The sequence below is a fragment of the Sprattus sprattus genome (assembly GCF_963457725.1).
Source record: "Sprattus sprattus genome assembly, chromosome: 2".
In the NCBI taxonomy this organism is placed as follows: domain Eukaryota; kingdom Metazoa; phylum Chordata; class Actinopteri; order Clupeiformes; family Clupeidae; genus Sprattus; species Sprattus sprattus.
In genome coordinates, this window is record NC_137921.1 from 3,762,520 (window position 1) to 3,784,724 (window position 22,205).

The window sequence follows — 22,205 nt, forward strand, 5'->3', positions numbered from 1 at the left end:
GGGCATTAGGTGTCCAGGCAGAGGATAATAAGTGAGTGTGCTCCTGTATGTTTTTCATCATATTCATGGTTGAAAAGGCAGTCTCACAACTGTATGTTGAGGTATCAGAATCAGAATAATGTTTATTGGCATGTGTATGCATTCTCTTGTTGTGTTTCTGATATAACTATAACACTGCATGTGGATTGGTATGAAGACTGCAGTGGGTTTAATTTTCTGCCCCTTACTTCATAGTTCTACGGGTATTTCTGTTCGAAGTGTGCATGCTTTGTTTTATAGTGACGTTTCACGCTAACACTTTTGACAAGGGCAACCGTCTCGTTGCAGATTAAACACATCGGTTTTGTCCTGCCCACAAGCAGCACAAATGCATAGCCTACTTGTCAGTCCACTCTGTCTTAAATTCGAGAGTTTTGGAATCAACTTTTCGTGTGTGAGAGCCTGGCAGATGATCATTAGTAAGTGTGCTAATGTAGGTCCTATGTGTTTTTCAACATATTCATGGTTGAAATCGCAGTACTGTATGTTGAGGTATGCATGTTCTTGCTGTGTGTCTGATATAACTATAACACTGCATAATGTATGATGTATGATGAATACCGTGGGTTTATTTTTCTGGCCCTGTCCTCAGAGTTTGGGGGGTAATTTTGTTCGAAGTGTGCATGCTTTGTTTCATAGTGACACATTCACGTTACCACTTTTTGACAAGGGCAACCGTCTCGTGGCCAATGAGTGCATTGTCATAGCGTTGTAGTTATTCAAAGGTTACCCAGCGATCATTGCAGTATGAATGTGACAAAAATGCCAAAGAAAATAAGAACGTATTCATTTTATTGGATCGTTTTATAATAGTTTCTGTATTGTATGTAAGATAAGCATATCGTTTTGTTATAAATCGCTACTATGTTTTTCACAAAAAAATGACTACCACGATGGAGATACATTTGCCTACTCAAGTGAATATATAGCATTAGACATGCTACAGTTGACTGAGCTACATGTCTCCCAGGCCTATGTGACGACACCTGCCCGTCAGGTCCTGAAGCAGCATCCGTCTCATGTCAGTGACAGTTGTCGCTGCCAAATGTGAGGACCCGCCTGATGTGAGTCCGCATGCGCAAACTTTGCGACACTATTGTAGTACAACGAGCCAGGTAATGCTGGTGGTGTCATACATAGACATAGATAGACACCGCCTCCACTGCTTCAGCCCGTTGCCTCGGCGAAACGCGTCGCCGCCATTTTGGGAAAGGAGATCTCTGCCGTCAGAGGTCTGTTAGACGTGTCAAACAAGCGCAAGTTGCCAGGAGCTGCGGTTTTTCTGGATAAAAAGCACGATAACCTTTTACATTTCGCAACCAATTTCATGGAGTATTCAAAGGTTTATGCTCTACGTGAAGTGTGTGAAAAAGATTTGCCTCTACCTTACTTTGAATCTCGCCAGTCATACATGTGCATGGGTCTATGATAAACGCTCACTTTTCTTTCAAAACTCGTGCATTTTGAAAATACTGAGAAGATCTATAAACTATCGAAATAGTGCTTCTTTAGTTACTAGTATTGACCATCATTAAGAGAAAGAGCATACATCAAATAGTGAGAAACTGGCAGTCAGTGTGTTTTTCATAGTTTAATTCCTTTTCAAGTAGGCCCTATGTGCATTAAGAAACCTTGAACAGTGCAATTGGCAATACACAGTTATTTCACAATTATATATTGTGTCAATTGCACTGCATAGATCTGAAAATGTTAAGAGCATGATTGTATATTATGTCAAATTGTACAAATGTACATATATATATATATATATATATATATATATATATTGTAACAGGTTGCAGGGTGGGCAGTGTAGTTAACTGAGGAATCAGTCGGCAGGCAAGGTTAAAAGACGGTTTTAATTCCAAAAACTCAACACAAACAGGTACAACTAAGGATTCTCTTCAAACTCAGGCAAAGGTTCTTCCAACACAACTTAAATGTCCAAACACAAAATGTTCTTTATCCCTTTTCCTTCAGGGATTTTAAAGTAACACAAACTCCAATTTACTTCCCTTTGGCGGCCGGTTTTCCAGTAGGCAGTCCGGTTCTTCCAGGCTTGGGCTTAACCTTCTCCCTTCTTGTTGCGCTTTACCCAGCGCTTCGACGCACGCTTCAAACGCACGTCAGGTGCGCTCTGTTCTCTCTGGCTCTCTCTCACACAACAGGCCCCACCTGCCTTATCTGCTCCTTCAATTAAGCACCTACACCTGGGTGCCTGCTGCATTGTGGGGGATGTAGTTTGACTGGCGGCCATCTTGTGGTGTGGCAGCCAGTCCTCCAGGAAAATGCCACACCCCAATGCAAGCTGGCCCACCGTGATGCCACACATCCTTCTCCCCGAACCTGACGCCCACGGCAGGATAAAACTAGTCCAAAAGGCATCACAGTGGGACAGGTCAACTGCTTCTCCATGGTGCCATCCTGGCCTGTGAATGACAGAGACATTAAACAGATGGTGGTTCAGAACCCATCTACTCACCCTGCTCTTTGCCTCATTTTCACTCTGTTTCTTATTCTTCTGCTTTGGTGCACTGTCCTCTGGGTCATCTGCCCCGACACCGTTGTGGTCTTCCCCCAACTCTTTTTGAGCAGGGTCTGCCTCGGTAGCAGACTGGGCTAGAGCTTCCTTGTTAGCTGGTGTGACTTCTTCTGAGTCAGAGTCCTCTTCACCTGCTTCGCTCTCATCAGGATTATCTTCATCCTCAAGCTTTTCCTTAGCATCTTCATCATCAACCGCTTTATCACCATCACCCACGTCGTCTTCATCACTGTCGTCTTCACCCTCGTCATCACTGACATCATGGTCCTCATAGACATCATCATCTTCATTGACATCTAGGACCACCTGCGCTTTGAACGCCTCTGCTGGACGCTTCCCTGTGGCCGTCAGCTCAGTAAACGCTCCAGCACTCCTCATCTGGGTTAGCCTCTCCTCGGCTCTCGCAAACAACTCACCAGAACGGGCGTTCTTCTTCGCAGCCTCCTGTAGGTCAGCTTCAGTCGGATGGTCCTTCAGCCGCATCTGCAGTAAGGCTCTACTGGTCTCCAGCTGGGCCACCTGGCTCTCAACCAGCATCCTCACCAGTTCCTCCATTTTGTGTTCGGTTCTCCTTTGTGTGAAGTCTGTATTCCTGAATGTATGTCTGTTTGAAAGTTGAGAGAAACCTTCACCGTCTTCTCTGCCACTCGTCCACACTTAAGCCCGTGTTGTCCCTGCCCGCATTCTCCACCATGTGTAGCAGGTTGCAGGGTGGGCAGTGCAGTAACTGAGGAATCAGGTCACAACTGGCAGTAAAAAGAGGGTTTTTAATAAAGTTTGTCACTCAAAACAGGTACAACTCAGGGGTTTCCATAAACTCAGGCAAAGGATCCTTCAACACAACTTAAAAGTCCAAAACACAAAATGTTCTTGATCCCTCTTCTTGCAGGGTTTTCCTAATAAACATAAACTTAAACTACTTTCCTTGTAGTCGGTTGCCAGTGGGTCTGTCCAGGCGGTTTCCGGCTTGGGGCTATCCTTCCCCCTTCCGGTTGTGGCCTAGTAAGCGCTTCACTAAGCGCTTCCATGCACGCTCCCAACGCACGTCAGGTGCGCTCTGCTCTCTCTGGCTCTCCCCCACACAACAGGCCCCACCTGCCTTATCTGCTCCTTCAATTAAGCACCTACACCTGGGTGCCTGCTGCATTGTGGGGGATGTAGTTTGACTGGCGGCCATCTTGTGGTGTGGCAGCCAGTCCTCCAGGAAAATGCCACACCCCAATGCAAGCTGGCCCACCGTGATGCCACAATATATACATACAGTACTGTGCAAAAGTTTTAGGCAGGTGTGAAAAAATGCTGTAAACTAAGAATGCTTTCAAAAATGGAAGTGTTAACAGTTTATTTTCATCAATTCTTCATAAATTAACAAAATGCAGTGAAGGAACAGACGAAAATTCTAAATTAAATCAATATTTGGTGTGACCACCCTTTGCCTTCAAAATAGCATCAATTCTTCCAGATACACTTGCGCACAGTTTTTGAAGGAACTCGGCTGGTAAATTGTTCCAAACATCTTGGAGAACTAACCACAGATCTTCTGTGGATGTAGGCTTCCTAAAATTATTCTGTCTCTTCATGTAAACCCAGACAGACTCGATGATGTAGAGATCAGGGCTCTGTGGGGGTCATACCATCACTTGCAGGACTTTCTGTTCTTCTTTAAGCTGACGATAGTTGTTAATGACATTGGCTGTATGTTTGGGGTTATGTTCCTGCTGCAGAATACATTTGGTGCCAATCATACGCCTCCCTGATGGTATTGCATGATGAATTAGTATCTGCCTGTATTTCTCAGCATTGAGGACACCATTCATCCTGACCAAATCTCCAACTCCACTTACAGAAATGCAGCCCCAAACTGGAAAGGAACCTCTACCATGCTTCACTGTTGCCTGCAGACTCTCATTATTGTACCTCTCTCCAGCCCTTCGGCGAACAAACTTCCTTCTTCTACAGCCAAATATTTCTAATTTTGACTCATCAGTCCAGAGCACCTTCTGCCATGTTTCTGCACCCCAGTTTCTATGTTTTCGTGCTTAGTTCAGTCACTTGGCCTTGTTTACTTGTCGGGGTAGAGCTTTTTGGCTGCAACTCTTCCATGAAGACCACTTCTGGCCAGACTTTCCCGGACAGTAAATGTCTGTACCTGGGTACCACTGGTTTCTGCCAGTTCTGAGCTGATGCCACTGCTTGAAATCTTCCGATTTCGAAGGTAAATAAGCTTGATGTGTTTTTCATCAGCTGCATTAAGTTTCCTTGGCTGATCACTGCGTCTACGATCCTCAACGTCTTCTTCAAAAGAGCTTGAACTGCACATTTTGAAACCCCTGTCTGGTTTGAAATCTTTGTCTGGGAGAGACCCTGCTGATGCAGTATAACTACGTTGTGTCTTGTTGCTGTGCTCAGTCTTACCATGTAAATGGATAAAAAATAAACATTTATTGTTTACATTTTTCAAAGCATTCTTAGTTCATAGCATTTTTTCACACCTGCCTAAAACTTTTGCACAGTACTGTGTATATATATATATATATATATATATATATATATATATATATATATATATATATATATATATATATATATATATATATATTATAATATGAATATATACTTATACTTAAAATATATTATATTGTATCACATATTATATATATCATATGTTATTCCATTGCACATTATACTGAGTCATTATATTATATTGTATTATATATATGCTATGTTATTTATATTACAGTTCAACTATTGAGATGTGTAGGCTATGTATATATTGAGATGTGTATATTTTTACTGCTATAGAAATATATAGATTTTTTTTGTACCCTAATGTTGTGAAATAACTGTGTATTGCCAATTGCACTGTTCAAGGTTTCTTAATGCACATACTTGAAAAGGAACTATTAAACTATGAAAAACACACTGACTGCCAGTTTCTCACTATTTGATGTATGCTCTTTCTCTTAATGATGGTCAATACGTAGTAACTAAAGAAGCACTATTTCGATAGTTTATAGATCTTCTCAGTATTTTCAAAATGCACGAGCATTTATTATAGACCCATGCACATGTATGACTGGCGATTAAACTAGCGAGATTCAAAGTAACGTAGAGGCAAATCTTTTTCACACACTTCACGTAGAGCATAAACCCTTGAATACTCCATGAAATTGGTTGCGAAATGTAAAAGGTTATCGTGATTTTTATCCAGATAAACCGCAGCTCCTGGCAACTTGCGCTACTTTGACACGTCTGACAGACCTCTGACGGCAGAGAGCTCCTTTCCCAAAATGGCGGCGACGCGTTTCACCGAGAAGCAGTGGAGGCGGTGTCTACCTATACATGTCTATGGTGTCATAGACATACATGTCTATGGGTGGTGTAGGCTACAGCATGAAGTGGAATGACAAGCGCATTTGTTTACGTTTGAAATCCACCAAGGTTTATGATGTTAAGCTTCATGTTTATTGAATTATTAGTTAAGCAGTGCATTCATTAGCCTACTAGTAACAGTAATACAACATAGCCCCATATGTTGACACTGAGCCTTATGCTGTAAACCGTTGACAAAATAAAAAAAAAAACACTACGTTAAATAAACCTACATTATGCGTTAAGAGAAGCCAGATACGTTGATATTAAACCATGTATGAGCATGCACGTCTTTGATAGTTTGCTCCTGAGCCTTCTGCCGTAAACCGTTTGTGTTTGCGCATGCGGACTCACATCAGGCAGCGGCGGACTCACATCAGGCAGGGTCCTCACATTTGGCAGCGACAACAGTTGGGAGGAAAAACAATCAATGACTTCCAATAAAGAGGTTATGTGGTAGCTACGGGTTCGACAAACAGTCGTTACCCCACCCAGCGGTCCGGCGTTGAATAGGTTGAATAGGTTGAATAGGCTTTAGGACGCATAGCCGTCGGAGTAGTATAAAAGCCCGACCAGTACGTTCAATTTTTTCTGAATCAACCGCCTGCCCCCGCCCGCCCATTTTTTTTTTCGAGGACGGAGAGGGATGCAGAAGTATAAATTAGGCTTAATGAAGGACTGGGACACTCAGTCAGGATGGATGAGGATGGTTCTTTATTCCCTGCACATTGGGTCATCAAATATATAACTAATCAGGATGGGCATAACTCTGGTCCGCCTGCAGCAGTTATCTTCTCTTCTGCTCGTATTATATTAAAAATAGGTATTGTATTCTAATTAATATCTAATTGCATAAACATTCTAGGATTGAGATCATATAGTATAGAAATATAGCAAAATTAATGTCATATCAAAAGTACTAAAATATATTACAGTATGGAAATAAACAACTCAATGTCATATGGACACAAAGCATAACATTTAGAACAAAACTTCATCCAAAGTTTATCACGCAGAACAGCGTTCATCATACGGTAGACACTACACTCTTGTGGTGGGAAAGGGGTACTGCTTTTAGAATGCAACACGACATTGCTGGCAAGTCAGTCTAGATCCAGAGCAAGAATGCTAGCCAAGCCACCAGTATAATTGTACACAACAAATTTACAACACGAGGTATTAAACTTCAAATCAAAATAACAAATCGGATTTGTAACCTGCACAATAGGTCATCAAATAGACAGCTAATCAGTATGGCCCTAACTTTGGTCCGCCTAGACAAAATAAATGGAAACATTACAAATTCCATCAGACAAATGCAACCGTGCTAGAAGGTCAAACGAAAATAGCAATTCAAATAAAACTTAAACTACAATTCTAAGGTGTGTATGACAGGAACACAGATTTCTTGTACTATTTATTCCAGTCCGCTTAGTGGCAGTATACTCATGTTCTCCACTCCACTCATATATTTCCACTGCAGTGTTCCACCCAGACAGATAATCGTCACATGACAAAAAGTCAAAACAGCCAGGCGCGTTACCATGTCCCGACAACAGAAAACAACGAAATTGGTCAAAATAAGAAGCGCCAACGAGCCTAGAAAGTTTGGGGTAGGCGCGACAACCCTCAGCGAACTCGTTGAAAAGTCTTGTAAGCTTCTTAAGGTACCGTCCCTTTAGCCTTTGTTTGCTTAGCGCCTGTCGTTTTACTGTTTTGCATGTCCGGCGCCCCGTTGGCTACTGTCTGTTGATGAGAACGAACTTTTCAGCCAATCAAGTTACACGATTTCTATTTACGTTGCATAACTGTACTCAGTATGTTCATTTCCTTCGCTTTATTCTCAGATTACTCCCTCTGGCTCGCGTGTGTGCTTGTACGAGGATGGAACCGAACTGACAGAGGTTTATTTTTGCTCTCTACCGGTCAATGCGGAACTCGTACTGTTGGCCAAAGGACAACACTGGAATGGATGTGGGTGTGCCCTTTAAGCACTGGGATGCACTTTAATGTCATTTTGTCTCCATACATGTTGCATTAAAGTGAATTTGGTTTGTCAGTTTATTAACGTGAATCTATAGACATATCACAGTAGACTACTTTCGTTTTCATCCCCTCATCCCTCCATACTTCTGTCTTGTTTCCCCCTAATTGCTGCAAAATAAAATGCACGTACATTTAGTTTTCACATATTTTCTCTAGTTCTCAGTGACATTCAGCGTCTGTTGGACCTGGACAGATACTCCGCCCAGCTGATTGATGAGGCCAAAGACTTCCTCTCAGACGAGCTGTCCGCCAAACATCGCAAAATACTGGGCGATCTGCTCTTCAACCTGAAGGACCGATCAGAGATAGAGGACCGAGCGCATGATGAGGACTGGTTCCAGGGTAATTACGTTTTCAGAATGGGGCTCAAAAGAGGCGTGGTGGTGTTTTTTTAGTAATGACACCTCACTACTACACTCAGGATGTGCGGTCGCACGCTCACAACAACCCAGACTGACTAGAGGGGATAATTAAGGTGAATGTAGTATGTGTCCCAACATTCCATACTGTCAGTATCTATGCCAACATTCCATACTGTTCAGTATCTATGCCAACGTTCCATACTGTTCAGTATCTATGCCAACGTTCCATACTGTTCAGTATCTATGCCAACGTTCCATACTGTTCAGTATTTATGCCATCATTCCATACTGTTCAGTATCTATGCCAACATTCCATACTGTTCAATATCTATGCCAACGTTCCATACTGTTCAGTATCTATGCCAACATTCCATACTGTAACTATGCCAACAGAGAATTCCAATCCATACTGTTCATCAAGACACGACATTTCAAGTTATTTCAAAACGTACCTACCTTGACTGTGTTTTATAAGATATGACTGTTGTTGTTAAATGAACCAGATGGCTACCTCTAGCTTTGTTTCTATCATAAATAAGACACTAGAAGTAGGAACACAGTATGGAAGAAGTTTACGTAGCATGTGTGCAAATGTAGTCTCAGCTGTCAAATCATTGCAGGTGTTGATGCCAGGTTTAAGACTAAGTCTGCCTACATGAAGTACAACTGTGAGAACAGGGTCCGAGGATATCTGAAGGAGGTACATATTTTTATGTTTACTGTTATGCATTTCGAAGAAGCTTTTATCCAAATGTCTCTAAATTGGACACATTACCGACAGTGAGGCTAATCTATACACTTGATCTGTATTTGAGCACCCTGTGAAACTGTCAGTGTGACATTGGTGTCCTTTGGTCCTTAAAATAATTCAAACAAAATAGAATTAAATAATACATCATGAAACTTGAACCATGAACAGTGTTAAGTGTTAAGGCCTTAAACCTGTTTTAAACCTGTGTTTTAAGGTGTCGCCTTTGATAGGTAGTAAGAATTACACTGGCGAGAAAAAACAAACGGCATCAAAACATGCTATTGGCTGTGGATTAAAAACCTCTGGGAGGGTGGTTTCAACACTTAACAACTGTGTTTTTTCCACAAGCTCATTAAAAGGCGAAACTATCACCTGCACTGGCACCACTCACACGTTCCCTGCGCTCTGTGTCTGTGTCTGTGTCTGTGTCTGTGTCTGTGTCTGTGTCTGTCTCTGGGCTCTGGGCTCTGTGCTCTGTGCTCTGTCTTTGTGCTCTGGGCTCTGTCTCTGTCTCTGTCTGTCTCTGTCTCTGTCTCTGTGCTCTCTGTCTGTCTCTGTCTCTGCCTGCAGGTTGATGGATACCTGCGGACCGTTTCGAGCGCCAGGCACCAGGCGCTGTATAAGAAAGTCCAGGACAGGATGACGGCCAAGCTGAAGACGGCGGGCTACAACGGCTGCTACTTCAACAGGACCGCCAAGGCATCGGGTCGCTTGTGTTCCGCGGAGGGCTGGTTCTCCTGTCAGGTATGGGAGTTCTGTGGCATACTTCTTCACCAAGGGACGCCAGCATCACAGCATTAACGAGTACATTTGATTTAAAGATAAAATACATTAAATATTAAATAAGATAAATATAGAGTGACATGTATAAATGGTTTAGGCAAAATGTAAGTGCACTTCAATGCAACAGACTTAGACCACCAAACAGGCATGGCAGAGGAACTTCTTCAGCCTGTCTTCCGTCCACTGCAACTAATATGATTGTGACAGTCGTGGTGCGACCGCACATTAACTGCACACTTCTGCCCCATATTTGCAACCACAAGCGCACCCAACAGACAAGGTTTGCACACACACGCACACACACACACTCACACTACTGATTACAATTGGATCCACCTTTAAACTTTAGGGTCACTCAGGGGTCAATGAAGGGCTGGCTGTTGAGAGGACTAACGTAAACATTCTGAACAACATGACACATCTGGTGTTTTTTTGCTTCTGTGTTTGAAGGGAGCTTATGATGAGGAGGAGTGTGACATGCTGCATTCCATCAATCCCTATGGCAACCGTGAGAGCAGGATTCTGTTCAGCACTTGGAACTTGGACCACAGGTGAGGTTTTCATGATCTTAGGCCGCATCACAGCTGTACCATAGATATGATACACACTGATGGTTCTTCTACCAAATTGTGTTCCAGAAATTACATTTTAAAATTCAAAAATGAGACCACAAATTCTTACACAACCATCAGTGTATATCACATGTTTCCTGTAACTGAGGTTGCCATAGCAATTACTCAAGAGCCAAACCCTGTTATCCAATCAGAGCCCGTGTTTGGCTGAAGGAATCCCATCCAGAGCCTACTGCTTGCTCCACTTCCTCTTCTGAGAGGAGAGTAAAGTCTGGCCATAGGCATCCGCTGGTGGGCGCTAATCCACTGTAATACCCCAAAAGTGGCTCTAGTGGGCGCTATTTCACTGTAATACCCCCAGAGTGGCACAATCAGTGCCAGGGAAGAAGTCAGAGAAAGGAAACACTGCATATGACCCAGAGAAACGTGTGTGAAAGCAGACAGGAAACAGCTGAATGTGGTGTGCTTAAGCATCGCTGTGCTAAAACGCTCAAAACTGAATGCGCTGGAAATGTGGGATTGTGTTCAGATATGAAACTTAAAGGAAGCTATTCAAAATGGAGTAGCACTACAGAGACTAGAGGGTGAAGTGTGTGTGTGTTCACGGTTTTGACTGTATGTGTAAGGGTTTAAACAGAAACAGAGAAACTGTTTAACTTTTGGCAGTATTTCTTTTTGTTTTGTGTTTGTGCTTTGAAACAATGTAACAATCTTCTATTTGTAGAAAACATGGATACCTACTGTATGTCATTGTTGTGTTGCATTGTGTGTCAAAATAAAAAAAATGTGAATTACAAAAAACTTTGGCAGGATTGAGAAGAAGAGGACGGTCCTCCAGGCCCCCAACGCTTAAAACTAAATAGAGTAGGACTACTATTTTGAATAGCTTGCATTTAGTTTTAAGCGTTTTAGGCGCAGCACATGGAGTGGAGTGTAGTCACTGTTTTAACTGTATGTGGAACTGTTTAACTATTTGTCAGGATTGAGAAGAAGAGGACGGTGCTCCCGGCGCTGGTGGAGGCGCTGCAGAGCAGGAAGAGCAGTCACGTGAACGTGGACTACTTCTACAGGCTGCTCTTCACCATGGACAACCTGAAGCTGGTGCACATCGTGTGTCACAAGAAGGGCAGCCACGACCTGGCCTGTGACCGACGCAAGATCTACAAACCGGTGAAGAGAGTCAAGAAGTGAGACGAACGGGTCGGAGGGGGGTCGTCTCTGATTGAGGGGAGGGGGCATCTCTGGGGGGGGGTCTGATGTTGGGGTAGTCTCGGGGTGTTGTGTCTGAGGGTGGGGGTGTCTCTACGGGGGGCATCTCTGGGGGGGGGGGGGGGGGGGGGGGGGGTCCGATGTTGGGGTAGTGTCTGGGGGGGGGTCTCTACGGGGGGCGTCGGCATGCACTGGGGGGGGGGGGGGGGGGGGGGGGGGGCATGCATTGGGGTAGTGTCTGGGGGGGGGGGGGGGGGGTCAACATGCACTGGTGCATTTTATAACTGAAGACTCCAAAGGCAGCTCCATCACACTTAGCAAGCTCTGTTGTTTGTCCAATTGTTTTTAAATTCAAAGTTGAACAAATATTTTTGTAACTGATTAAGTAATTTATATTCCACCATTTCCACGCCAAAACATTTAATGTGAAAATATGTTGTAATGGAGGTTTTATTTTTAAGAGTTAGTGGTGCAGACAAAACTGTAGTTCAGTTCTTCTTTGTTTTTATTCTTCTTTTGTTTATTCTGTTCTGGAACATTCTGCAGTTGAGTGATAAGACAATTGTTTCCCCTCCCTTCCTGGGTCGAGATTTCTGTCTTCAAGTTTTGAAAAACAAGATGTCCTTGAGTAACTCTCTACCCAGGTGCTGTCTTGTACCAACAGGACTCCCTGCATGTGTGTTTTAACTCAGGGTTTAACTCTACCCAAGAGCTGGGTCCTCCCTGTTTGTGTTTTAACTCAGGGTTTAACTCTACCCAAGAGCTGGGTCCTCCCTGTTTGTGATTTAACTCAGGGTTTAACTCTACCCAAGAGCTGGGTCCTTGCTTGCGGGTTCGTAATAAATGTAAGAACTTCCGCTGTGTGTGTTGGAAGTTATCTGAACCCAAAAAGGAGATTTCCACGACACGTCTCAATGCGTGGCGTCTCCTCACAGGTTCGCCTCACGCCTGCCTGTCCTTTTGGGGATTTATGACGTCTATCCTATGCTAATGCTAATGCAATGCTAATGTTTGATTGTTTAAGCCGAGGGGGAAAGGATCCTGTTCCTGTCTGATTTGTCCACCCATGGATTTGTTATCTTTTGGATTATTGTGTCAATTGTGTTTTTTTTTTTTTTCCATGTAATTGAGCCGTAAGTTTGTTTATTGACTCGAAATGAAATCCAATTTCCTGTGACGACCGGGACGTATAGCCGTGCTCCCACGGAACAGTGTTATGCTCTGATCATGCAGAGTCCACATTTCACACTGCTTTATCATGAAAACACTTTTTTACAGCAATAAAACAAGCCATCTTGCATCCGTCTGTGTTTGTCTGAGATTTTTCTGGGGCACTTCCGTCGAGCAGCTTGGAGGCCCACAGGTGGCCATACAGGCCCAGGCAGGCTCATTGGCAGAGTGCTTATCATCATCATCATCCTCTACAGTTACATGAAAGGGCCGGAGTTAGCAGGTTCAGTGCCGTGTCGTGGGAGTATTACTGTGGGCCTGTGCTTGGCCTAGTTAAGACTGGCCCTTTAAAGAAGACAGTTTTTTTGGGGGGGAGAGACAGACATGATTTGGGGGTGGGCATTGCAGAATAAATGATTTAGGGGCAGGGGGGTTTAGCAAGAGTAACAGTTTTTGTTGGGGGGGGGGGGGGGCTTTAACAGAGATTACAGTTTGGGTGGGGGGGGGAGGCATTAGTAGAAGTAACAGTTTAAATAACGGTTTTATCCATCTTACCTCACCGTTGTAGTGGGCCTTCTCCTTCTATAGAGGTTCTAAGGTTCTATAGAAAGGTTCTAAGGTTCTATAGAACAGTCACCAAACGTTTCATCCCCCTGATAACAGCCCCACCAAACCCACACACATTGCATAGATGCGCAGGAGAACCCAATTTATCTGTTTTGGTTTCTTGGATCTTTTCTAGAAAACTATGTCCGGGGACAAGGACAGCAGGGGAATAAACTGCAACAAACAAAGGCTTTGCGCAAGTAAAACTTGAACATGGTTTATTTTTATTTTTTTTACTTGTGGATGGATAAACCAAGCATTGCAGCATATATAAACGATTATGTTATGGTGGCAATCTTGCACATTTCATATTAAATAACTATGCTGCATGTTTTGAACCAAGGCCTCTGGTTGTCAAGAAATAGCACTTTCAAAATGTACACAGATTTCATAGAAAAATAAACATTTTCACAGCCATATATATATCTAGCAACTAGAAATATTAGTGCATGTCTTATATACAATAAAATGTACTTAAAGTCAGGGATACTATACAATAGTTAAAAGCACTGCAACATCATCTTCCAAAATTAGAAAATGATGAAATAAAAAATAAAAAAACAAAACATGCATTGGATTAGCTGCTCGTCTTTCTTGGCATCACACATCTTGCCACACTTTTTTCAAGGAGGTCAAATGAGGTGTTCGGAAGAATTGCATTGTTTCGCAAATAACAAAACATTATAAATCATCTGGGTCCTTCTAGAAAAATACCTCCAGCGCTTAAAACACCAGATGAACAAAGGTGGCGCTTTTTGTTTTGATTATTAAAGTGTTGTGTTGGGGGTCTCCATTGACAGAGAAAGGGAGAGAGATGGGGAGTGGGCTCGAGAAACTACCCCCAAACGGGGGGCCTAGTAGGGGCTAGATGAGTAGAGATGCTTCCCCAGTGCTATATGGCTCTCAGGAGGGCTCTTAGGGAGTGTGTGTGTGTGTGTGTGTGTGTGTGTGTGTGTGTGTGTGTCGCATTTGGTCTGAACGGGTATGTAAATATTATCTGTTATAAATATTTAAAAAATAACAATTTGAACAGCTTATGTTACCATTTGGACGATCAGTGGAATTGCAACACACAATTCCTCCTTGTTTTCCCGAGGCTGATTAAAGGTTTAAGTGCGGATTACACACAACTTGGCAAAGTGTCCTCTAGCTGGTTTAGCAATAACTGGGTTCGAGCTGAAGATCATGGCACGAGAGAGGGAGAGATCCATCAAACATGAGTGGTTTTTGGCACGCGCACGCCCATACTCGGCAGCTGGACCTTGGCTGTAGCTGTCAGTCGAGGGCGCGAGAGTTCCGTCCGCGCTGTGCTGCTGGTAGTAAAATATGTGTATGATTGAATCTCCAGATATGCGGTGGTAATTCCAAGCACGGGTATGTCGCGTCAAGCGAACCGGTGCCATCAACTTCAGCTCGGTATCCTCTAGTTTGTGTTAATGTGGTTCGTCTTCCTCGCCCTCTTCCTTTGCGTAGTAGTGTCGCCGTCTGTGCTCTCCTCTGCTGACTGCCTCTGTTGTGCTGGGCCGTTCGGGATAATCCTGAAAATAAATAAATAAAAGTAGGCTTCACAGTCTGGCTTTACGCATTAAAGAGAACTGGATTAGTCGGTTAAGGCCGGGCCTCTGTGTACAGAGCATAACGACAGTCGACAAACTTCAGTTCATTAGAAACAGTAAATGGGTGTAAGGTCAATCAGATTACGCTTGCACCAGTGAGTTTGCCTTCGTGCCGGCGCTGCGGAAAAGCAGCTCGACGGGTCCCTCTATGCGTTGAACACAATGGCGGCGTAAAAACGCTGCTGCTTGACCCGATTCATTATTCATGCGAAAACAGCTGTTAAATGCTGTCACACGCAGAGTGCCTGAGTACACACACGGAATTTCTCAAATTCGAATAGTAGAATGTTTAACTGCGTACATATTTAGCTGCTTAAAGTGGACTGTGTTCAGTAAGCGTTAGGGAAACCATGTGATGATGGATGATGAAAATGAGCCCTTACCGGCAGATGGTCCAGATTGCCAAAGAACTGTCCGACTGGATAGATTTCATTACTGTCCTCATCCATTATAATAGCGGGGTTTTCGTGAGCGGAGGACACGCACTCATCCATCCTTTCCGTGGAGACTTTAGTCCTGCTTCGCGGCGGGGATCCCAGAGTCTTCGCTGTGTTTTCTTTGCCTCGTAATACCATTCCTCCTGGTGGACTACTGCCGGCCTTTTTCCGACCCCGTGTTTTTGTAGTGATGGCTGTGGATGCTGTTGGGCATTCCTCTCCGTCGCTGCGAACGTTCAGGCTCGTTCTGGAGCGCCGACTCGCTTCGCCGCTGTCGACTGCCATGAGTATTTTACCGTGGCAGGTCTGGCTTCTCAGTCTCCCAACCAGTAGCTGAAACTGTCCCCTCTCTACTAGCCGCTAGAAAAAGAAAACATCGTAATTCATAGAGATTCAGATGTGACAGAAATAATTCTAAGTTACGTTTATACACCGCGCCGTCGTACAACTGTTGTCCTCTACGAGCGGAAACTGCTAGGGTGGGGGGTTGATAGTGTGCCGCTGTGGCTTTGACACTGACCTTACTTGAACTTTGTTTGACTCCGAGCTCAATTTAAAGTGACAGTACATCCATTCGACTGTTCATCAAAACAACGATTGCAACGGAAACGCGGTGCCTCGAAATCACTGAGATCATAGTTCATGACTCCAAAATTAGTTCTAAAGAATGAACTGACAAACAGCTAAATATTAGCCAATAGTTAGGCGTAACCATATACCGTATGCTAGGGCAGCACAGCACAGCACGCAATTCGTTACTGTACAAATTATTAGATTAAACAAAAGCATCTTCCTACCTCACAATAGTAATAATAATGTAACTTTAGGACAATACAATGAAGTCTTGTAGATAGCTGAAGTATTCAACTGAATGTTTTGACGACATATGCCTACAACATCTTCGTTCTCGCTTTGTCTGCGTGATGTTAAACAACTTGCGCACGCGAAGTGATATTTGTCTTCTAAATAAACGTTAGTTAGTCTATACACCCTTTAAGACAACATTAGTTTGCATCGGCTTGTGTTAGCTACACAGATAGGATAAAACCAACGTTGCTAACCTGTTTACGATTCATTCCTCTTTGGTCAAACTTTTCCTGTTTGGGCGTCGAGCCTCGAGTTGAACTCTGCCAGCCGGGTACGTTTTCGTTGGGTTTAGGGCTGAGCTCTCTGGAAGTACAGCCCCCTCGTCCCACCTGCATCGGTTTACTGGCAGTCCGTGCGTCACAGCACAGGGGCATGGTTTGTGAAATTGTGACTGCTGGTCACATGGCAGTCGGGTTGTTATTAGTCACCGCTCTTAACCAGAGGTACATTGGGTTACGTTATGAATTCTTAATGGTCTAATAACTCCGGATGGAATTAAGAGAGACCCGCCCAGCCATTAGACAATGTTCCCGTCACGTCCTGTGATCGCACAAAATAACACGAAACCGGCAAATTGACATCACGTGGAACTAGTGAAAACGTTTTAAAGTTTTGCCAGTGCAAAGACAAAGCAAGGGTTTGGCTTCGTGTAGTTGTTAGGCCTGTATCGGCTCTGGTTAGGCACGACAAGACAAGTGAGAAAAGCGCGCTTGAGCTAGTCCAAACTAATTAATATTATGTATTCATAGAAACAAATATACATTAAATGATTTCAGGAACTAGTAAATTACGTGCGTGTGACAGTAGCCTAGGTCTGTTTTACGCACTTGCAGGATTACATTCTCTTCCAAACAATTGATCTGTTGCGTTTTTAAGTTCTGGTTAAATGCGGTAGGGCCTACATGCTATTGTGTATAAGTACTAGTTTCCCTCACGTTTCATTACTGTGCTGCGCACGGAGCAGTAGGCCTACTGTAGTTTCCACTTATGCTTGAACGAGACCAGTGGCTGTTACGCTTCACGAGACCACACAGTGGCGCTCTATCCACGTAAAATGACCTAGTGAAATACATTATAATGAATATGGATCCATTCAATATTAGGCCTACTTAATGTTGCAAAACAGTGAACGAAGCTAAAGCTAATGACTGAGCTTATAAACTTATTTTCGGGAAAGATTAATACTGACAGTCTGTGACATGGCTAAGCAGGACTTTTCCAAGTGCGCAAATTGTGTGTGTGTGTGTGTTTGTGTGTGTCTGTGTGTGTCTGTCTGTGTGTCTCTCTCTGTGTGTGTGTGTGTGTGTGTGTGTGTGTGTGTGTGTGTGTGTGTGTGTGTATGTGTCTGTGTCTGTGTGTCTCTGTGTGTGTGTGTGTGTGTGTGTGTGTGTGTGTGTGTGTGTCTTGTGTTCGAGTTGTACTGCGCACATGAGCTAATAACACGCCAGGTTATGGTTGAGGTTAAGACAGAACAGTCGTTGCTCATACTGTGTGCATAGTCATAGCGTTTAATCACTCCATGTGCCACCTCCTTAAATTAATTATAAGACTGCTATTGGGTATCTGGTCAAACCCTTAGGGACACGTAGACGCAGCAAGCAACATCTGTGGCTTGAAATAAGAAACCTGTGTTGCAGATAGGTGTCGTGAGGTGGGTCGGGTTCAGTGCGGGGGGAAAGGGGGCAGGAAGGACAAGAGAGACATTCTTTCGTGAAGGACGCCAAAACTCCACTAGCCGACAGATGAAAAGAGCAGCGGAATATAGAAACCAACTGCGAAGTGTCGGCGTTTGACATCTCCGCCAACGGACAATAACGGAAGATCAACTCTGACCATGGAGTGGGGAGCGCGCACCTTCCAGCCCTAGCCTGCGTCCCGGAGACGTCCAGAGCGTGCGTTCAGAGAGAGAGTGCATCTCGCCTCGACAGTATGTCTAACGGAGGAACGCCGCCTGTTGCTCTCGCCGAGATACGAAATATGAATTCAACGTGTGGATATGAATCTTGAATGGAAAGTTTTCAGTCCATCCGAAAGGGTTTTACACCCTGTTTGAGGCGCGCACTCGTGATGGATTATTTTTTCAGGCGAAATAGAGTTTTTAAGACTCTCCTAACTTTAACCCTCATTTTTGCTACTCTGCTGATGATTCAAATATTCAAGGTGCTCGAAGGCAACATGAAGGAAATACGTTTGGACGTCAAAAGCAGTTGGTGCGGACCCGAATGCCATTCATTTAAGGCGAAATCCTCCAACAGGTCTCCCGTTGGCAATTACTCTCCACCGGCACAATTCGAGGACTCGGACGCAGCTCGTTTTATCGCTACTAAGCCCAGCCTGGGATCCTGGGACGTGGATGTGATCAACTGTACCGAAGATTCTTCCGTGCGGAATAAAGATTGGTTTCGACGACTGGACCCGAGGTTTCATCAGTTTGTGCTTCACAGGCATTGCCGATATTTTCCGATGCTGATTGACCACCCGGAGAAGTGCCGAAGTGGAGACGTGGATCTACTTATTGTGGTAAAGTCGGTTATTGAGCAGCACGACAGGCGAGAAGCCGTGCGTAAGACATGGGGTAACGAACAGGTAATCGATAACATGAGAATTAAAACTTTGTTTCTCTTAGGCAGCCCGTCAACCGGTAAGGATGCGAAAAACTTGCAAAAGCTGCTGGAATATGAGGATAAGATCTATGGAGACATTTTACAGTGGGATTTTATGGACACCTTTTTTAACCTCACACTAAAAGAGGTGAATTTTCTCAAATGGTTCCACATTCACTGTTCCAAGGTCCAATTTATCTTCAAAGGGGATGACGACGTGTTTGTGCAAACACAGAACTTGGTGGATCTTATCGGTTTTAAGATAGAGGAGAACAAGGCTGAGAACCTATTTGTAGGGGACACCATTGCTAAAGCTATACCCATCCGTAACCGCCAAAGCAAATATTATATCCCCAAAGAACTATTTGATAAACCCTACCCGCCATACGTGGGGGGAGGAGGGTTTCTTATGTCAGCGCAGTTGGCCCGAAGACTGTTCATGATCTCTGAGGGCCAGGAGCTATACCCCATAGACGACGTGTTTCTCGGTATGTGTTTACAGAAGCTGCACCTGGCGCCGGAGATGCACCCGGGCTTCAGAACTTTCGGGATTATGAAGCACAGAAAGAACAGTCCTATGAACAGCGAGCCGTGCTTCTTCAAGCACCTCATCGTCATCCACAAACTCACGCCACAGGAGCTGCTCAGAATGTGGGATATAGTGAATAACGAAAACCTCATATGCACCAAAAGGAATATCTTGTGGCTGCGCTGGTGAGCTGAACGGGACTATATAACCCCGGGACGAGGTCACGTTTGAATGACCGAGAAAACTCGTAACCAACCAGTGTGCGTATCCTAGACAACCACCTGGTCAGAACTATGTCGCACTCCAGAGCACAAATCATTCACTGTTCATCACAGAGCTGGTCTTCTGTAATCAATACAGTTATTAGATAAGCGATCTCCTGGATCAATGCCACTGGAAGTTTTGTTAGAAATGAAAGCCCAATGTTTAAAACTAAGAAAATCAAACACAACTGTGATGAATGTCTTATCATGAAGCATTTTCTCTGAACACACACACACACACACACACAAGGCTATGGTGATGGTGTGAGGAGCAAATGTGCTGAAATGGCGGTTCACCCCTTTCTCCAGGTTGAAGGGAACAAATGGATATGTGTCTGATGAATCGCCTATTTGGCCTGGTGAAAAATACACTAGTTTATTACAAAATGAGGGACAGACATAACAAGGAAACCAAAGAGGACTTGATCTTACGATGTGACAGAACCACTGGACTGTAAGTCAGACTGAACAGGTGATGGTTTGACACACCTGCCGGTGGTTGTGGTTTCTGTGCTGATTTTGATGAAGTAATAAATGTGTTTTTCTTCTGTACAGGGATCTTTCATTTGGTTCACAGGTTGAACAGTGAGTTTAAAGTGTTAACTTTATATAAAGTAGAAATAGTCCCTACCTCAGGACTCAGAAGCCTTTATCTGAAAATCCATTTGATTATAAATCTTAAAGTATAACCCAGGGTAGAGAGTACACTTGCTTGTGTTGGCAATTAATAACAGTCACTCCTGTTTGACAACAGAGGGATTATATATCATGTTGACAACATGGACATAAAACAAGACAGGGTTTGCTTACCAAAGCTTTATTTACTAAATCAATTAACTCTTTGTACACAAAATGGCAGAGGGCTGACAGTCAGTACATACTTCTCTGTGCCTCTGTCACAGCAGACGTCTTTCTCAGCCACGCAGCACACACCAAGGAAACCAAACGGACATTCCATCCCATAATGAGTCTCAGGAGGATTAAAACAACGTCATCGTGTTGGTTCACACGATGGGCGGGAATTCAAATAACAATTTGAAAACACAACAGCACAATGAAACACCATTATTCCAATGACTGTTAGATATGACAGACTGTGTTCGTCAGTGATTACTGTATAGCTTGATTGTCAGGGTGTTTGAGAGTGTGTTCCCAGTGGTGTAGTCCAGGGTATACGCAGGTATACGGAGTACACCCACTTATTTTTCAGTCAGCATTGAGTATACCCAGAGGGCGTCAAAACAAAGCGTTTATCCTGTGCTGTATGGGCTGCTTAAAAAAATGTAAGAGTATACCCACTTTTCCAGGGACCACTACACCACTGTGTGTTCCCCATTAAGACTGAATGATCAGAATCCATAAGTCCTTATGTGCTCCCATGGAGGCTTCTAGTGCATTCTGAGACAAACTTCATGAATTACATAGTTCAAAATACTCATGTTTCTAAGTGGAAACAGATCAGATGTAAACTCTAGCTGACAAAAAGAAGAAGAAAAAAAAACCCAACCTAGCCAAACTGTATTTAAAGCCAATCTTCACCAATGTGGACTAGTAAACTCAGACGAAGGAGATGCCAGCTTATCTACAGAGCCCCATGTACATCCAGGATTAAATTGATCAAAGAGAGAGAAAGAGAGAAAGAGAGAGAGAGAGAGATAGAGAGATAAAGAGAGAGGGAGAGAGAGGGAGAGAGATAGAGAGAGAAAGAGAGAGAGAGAGAAAGAGAGAAAGAGAGGGAGCGAGGGAGAGAAAGAGAGGGAGAGAAAGAGAGGGAGATGCCAGCTTATCTACAGAGCCCCGTGTACATCCAGGGTTAAACTGATCAGAGAGAGAGAAAGAGAGAAAGGGAGAGAGAGAGATAGAGAGAGAAAGAGAGAGAGGGAGAGAGAGAGAGAGAGAGAGGGAGAGAGATAGAGAGAGAAAGAGGGAGAGAAAGAGAGGGAGAGAAAGAGAGGGAGAGAGGGAGAGAAAGAGAGGGAGAGAGGTTATCTACAGAGCCCCATGTACATCCAGGATTAAACTGATCAGAGAGCAGAAGAGACTAGCAGGTCCAGAGCTGTGCAGAGAGCAAACGCCACTCCGCTCATTAAAGGTGGTTCCGGAGCACTGTTGCCGAGTGACGTTGTTAGGGCAACAGAGTTTTATTTGCAGAACTTTAATCATCAGGGGGAACAACTTGTTGCGATCACCCAATCATAACACTAGGAAACAGTCACGTGATTTACCGGCAACACTGCTCAAAAAGTTGCCCCTTGTATCATCACCTTAAACACGAGACCTGTGTGTGTGTTTGTGTGTGTGTGTGTGTGTGTGTGTGTGTGTGTGCGTGTGTGTGTGTGTGTGTAATATGATAGTGACCTGAGGAGATGTGTTACCTCAACACATGCTTGTGTGACAGGGAGAAAAACATCCTCTCAGTCTGTTAGTCAGTCCGTCTC

The 22,205-nt window shown here is 43.8% G+C and overlaps 3 protein-coding genes across 3 annotated transcripts; 2 read left to right on the forward strand and 1 right to left on the reverse strand.

Annotated features, from left to right (window-relative positions):
- Positions 1-7,487: 7,487 nt before the first annotated feature.
- dffb (DNA fragmentation factor, beta polypeptide (caspase-activated DNase)) lies at positions 7,488-11,658 on the forward strand (the record flags this gene model as incomplete). Its single annotated transcript, XM_080832750.1, has 7 exons — positions 7,488-7,620; positions 7,801-7,927; positions 8,156-8,341; positions 8,982-9,061; positions 9,683-9,856; positions 10,346-10,446; positions 11,448-11,658. Exons 1-7 carry the CDS (start codon positions 7,498-7,500, stop codon positions 11,656-11,658), a joined length of 1,002 nt encoding a protein of 333 aa, XP_080688876.1. The 5' UTR covers positions 7,488-7,497.
- Positions 11,659-13,685: 2,027 nt separating this feature from the next.
- cUnh1orf174 (chromosome Un C1orf174 homolog) lies at positions 13,686-16,694 on the reverse strand. Its single transcript, XM_080860854.1, has 3 exons — positions 16,567-16,694; positions 15,452-15,865; positions 13,686-14,990 (listed from the first exon to the last, which is right to left on the reverse strand). The coding sequence occupies exons 1-3, from the start codon at positions 16,579-16,581 to the stop codon at positions 14,886-14,888; spliced, it is 534 nt and encodes a 177-aa protein (XP_080716980.1). The 5' UTR covers positions 16,582-16,694; the 3' UTR covers positions 13,686-14,885.
- Positions 16,695-18,379: 1,685 nt separating this feature from the next.
- b3gnt7l (UDP-GlcNAc:betaGal beta-1,3-N-acetylglucosaminyltransferase 7, like) lies at positions 18,380-19,693 on the forward strand (the record flags this gene model as incomplete). The annotated part of the gene is made up of 1 exon (XM_080833038.1): positions 18,380-19,693. The coding sequence occupies one exon, from the start codon at positions 18,380-18,382 to the stop codon at positions 19,691-19,693; it is 1,314 nt and encodes a 437-aa protein (XP_080689164.1).
- Positions 19,694-22,205: the final 2,512 nt, after the last annotated feature.

What these genes read in the sequence shown, in the direction of transcription:
- cUnh1orf174 (XM_080860854.1), bottom strand. An exon ending in GCAATCTGGACCATCTGCCG is followed by an intron (nt 14,991 to 15,451) that starts GTAAGGGCTCAT and finishes ATTTATTTTCAG; the next exon opens with GATTATCCCGAACGGCCCAG.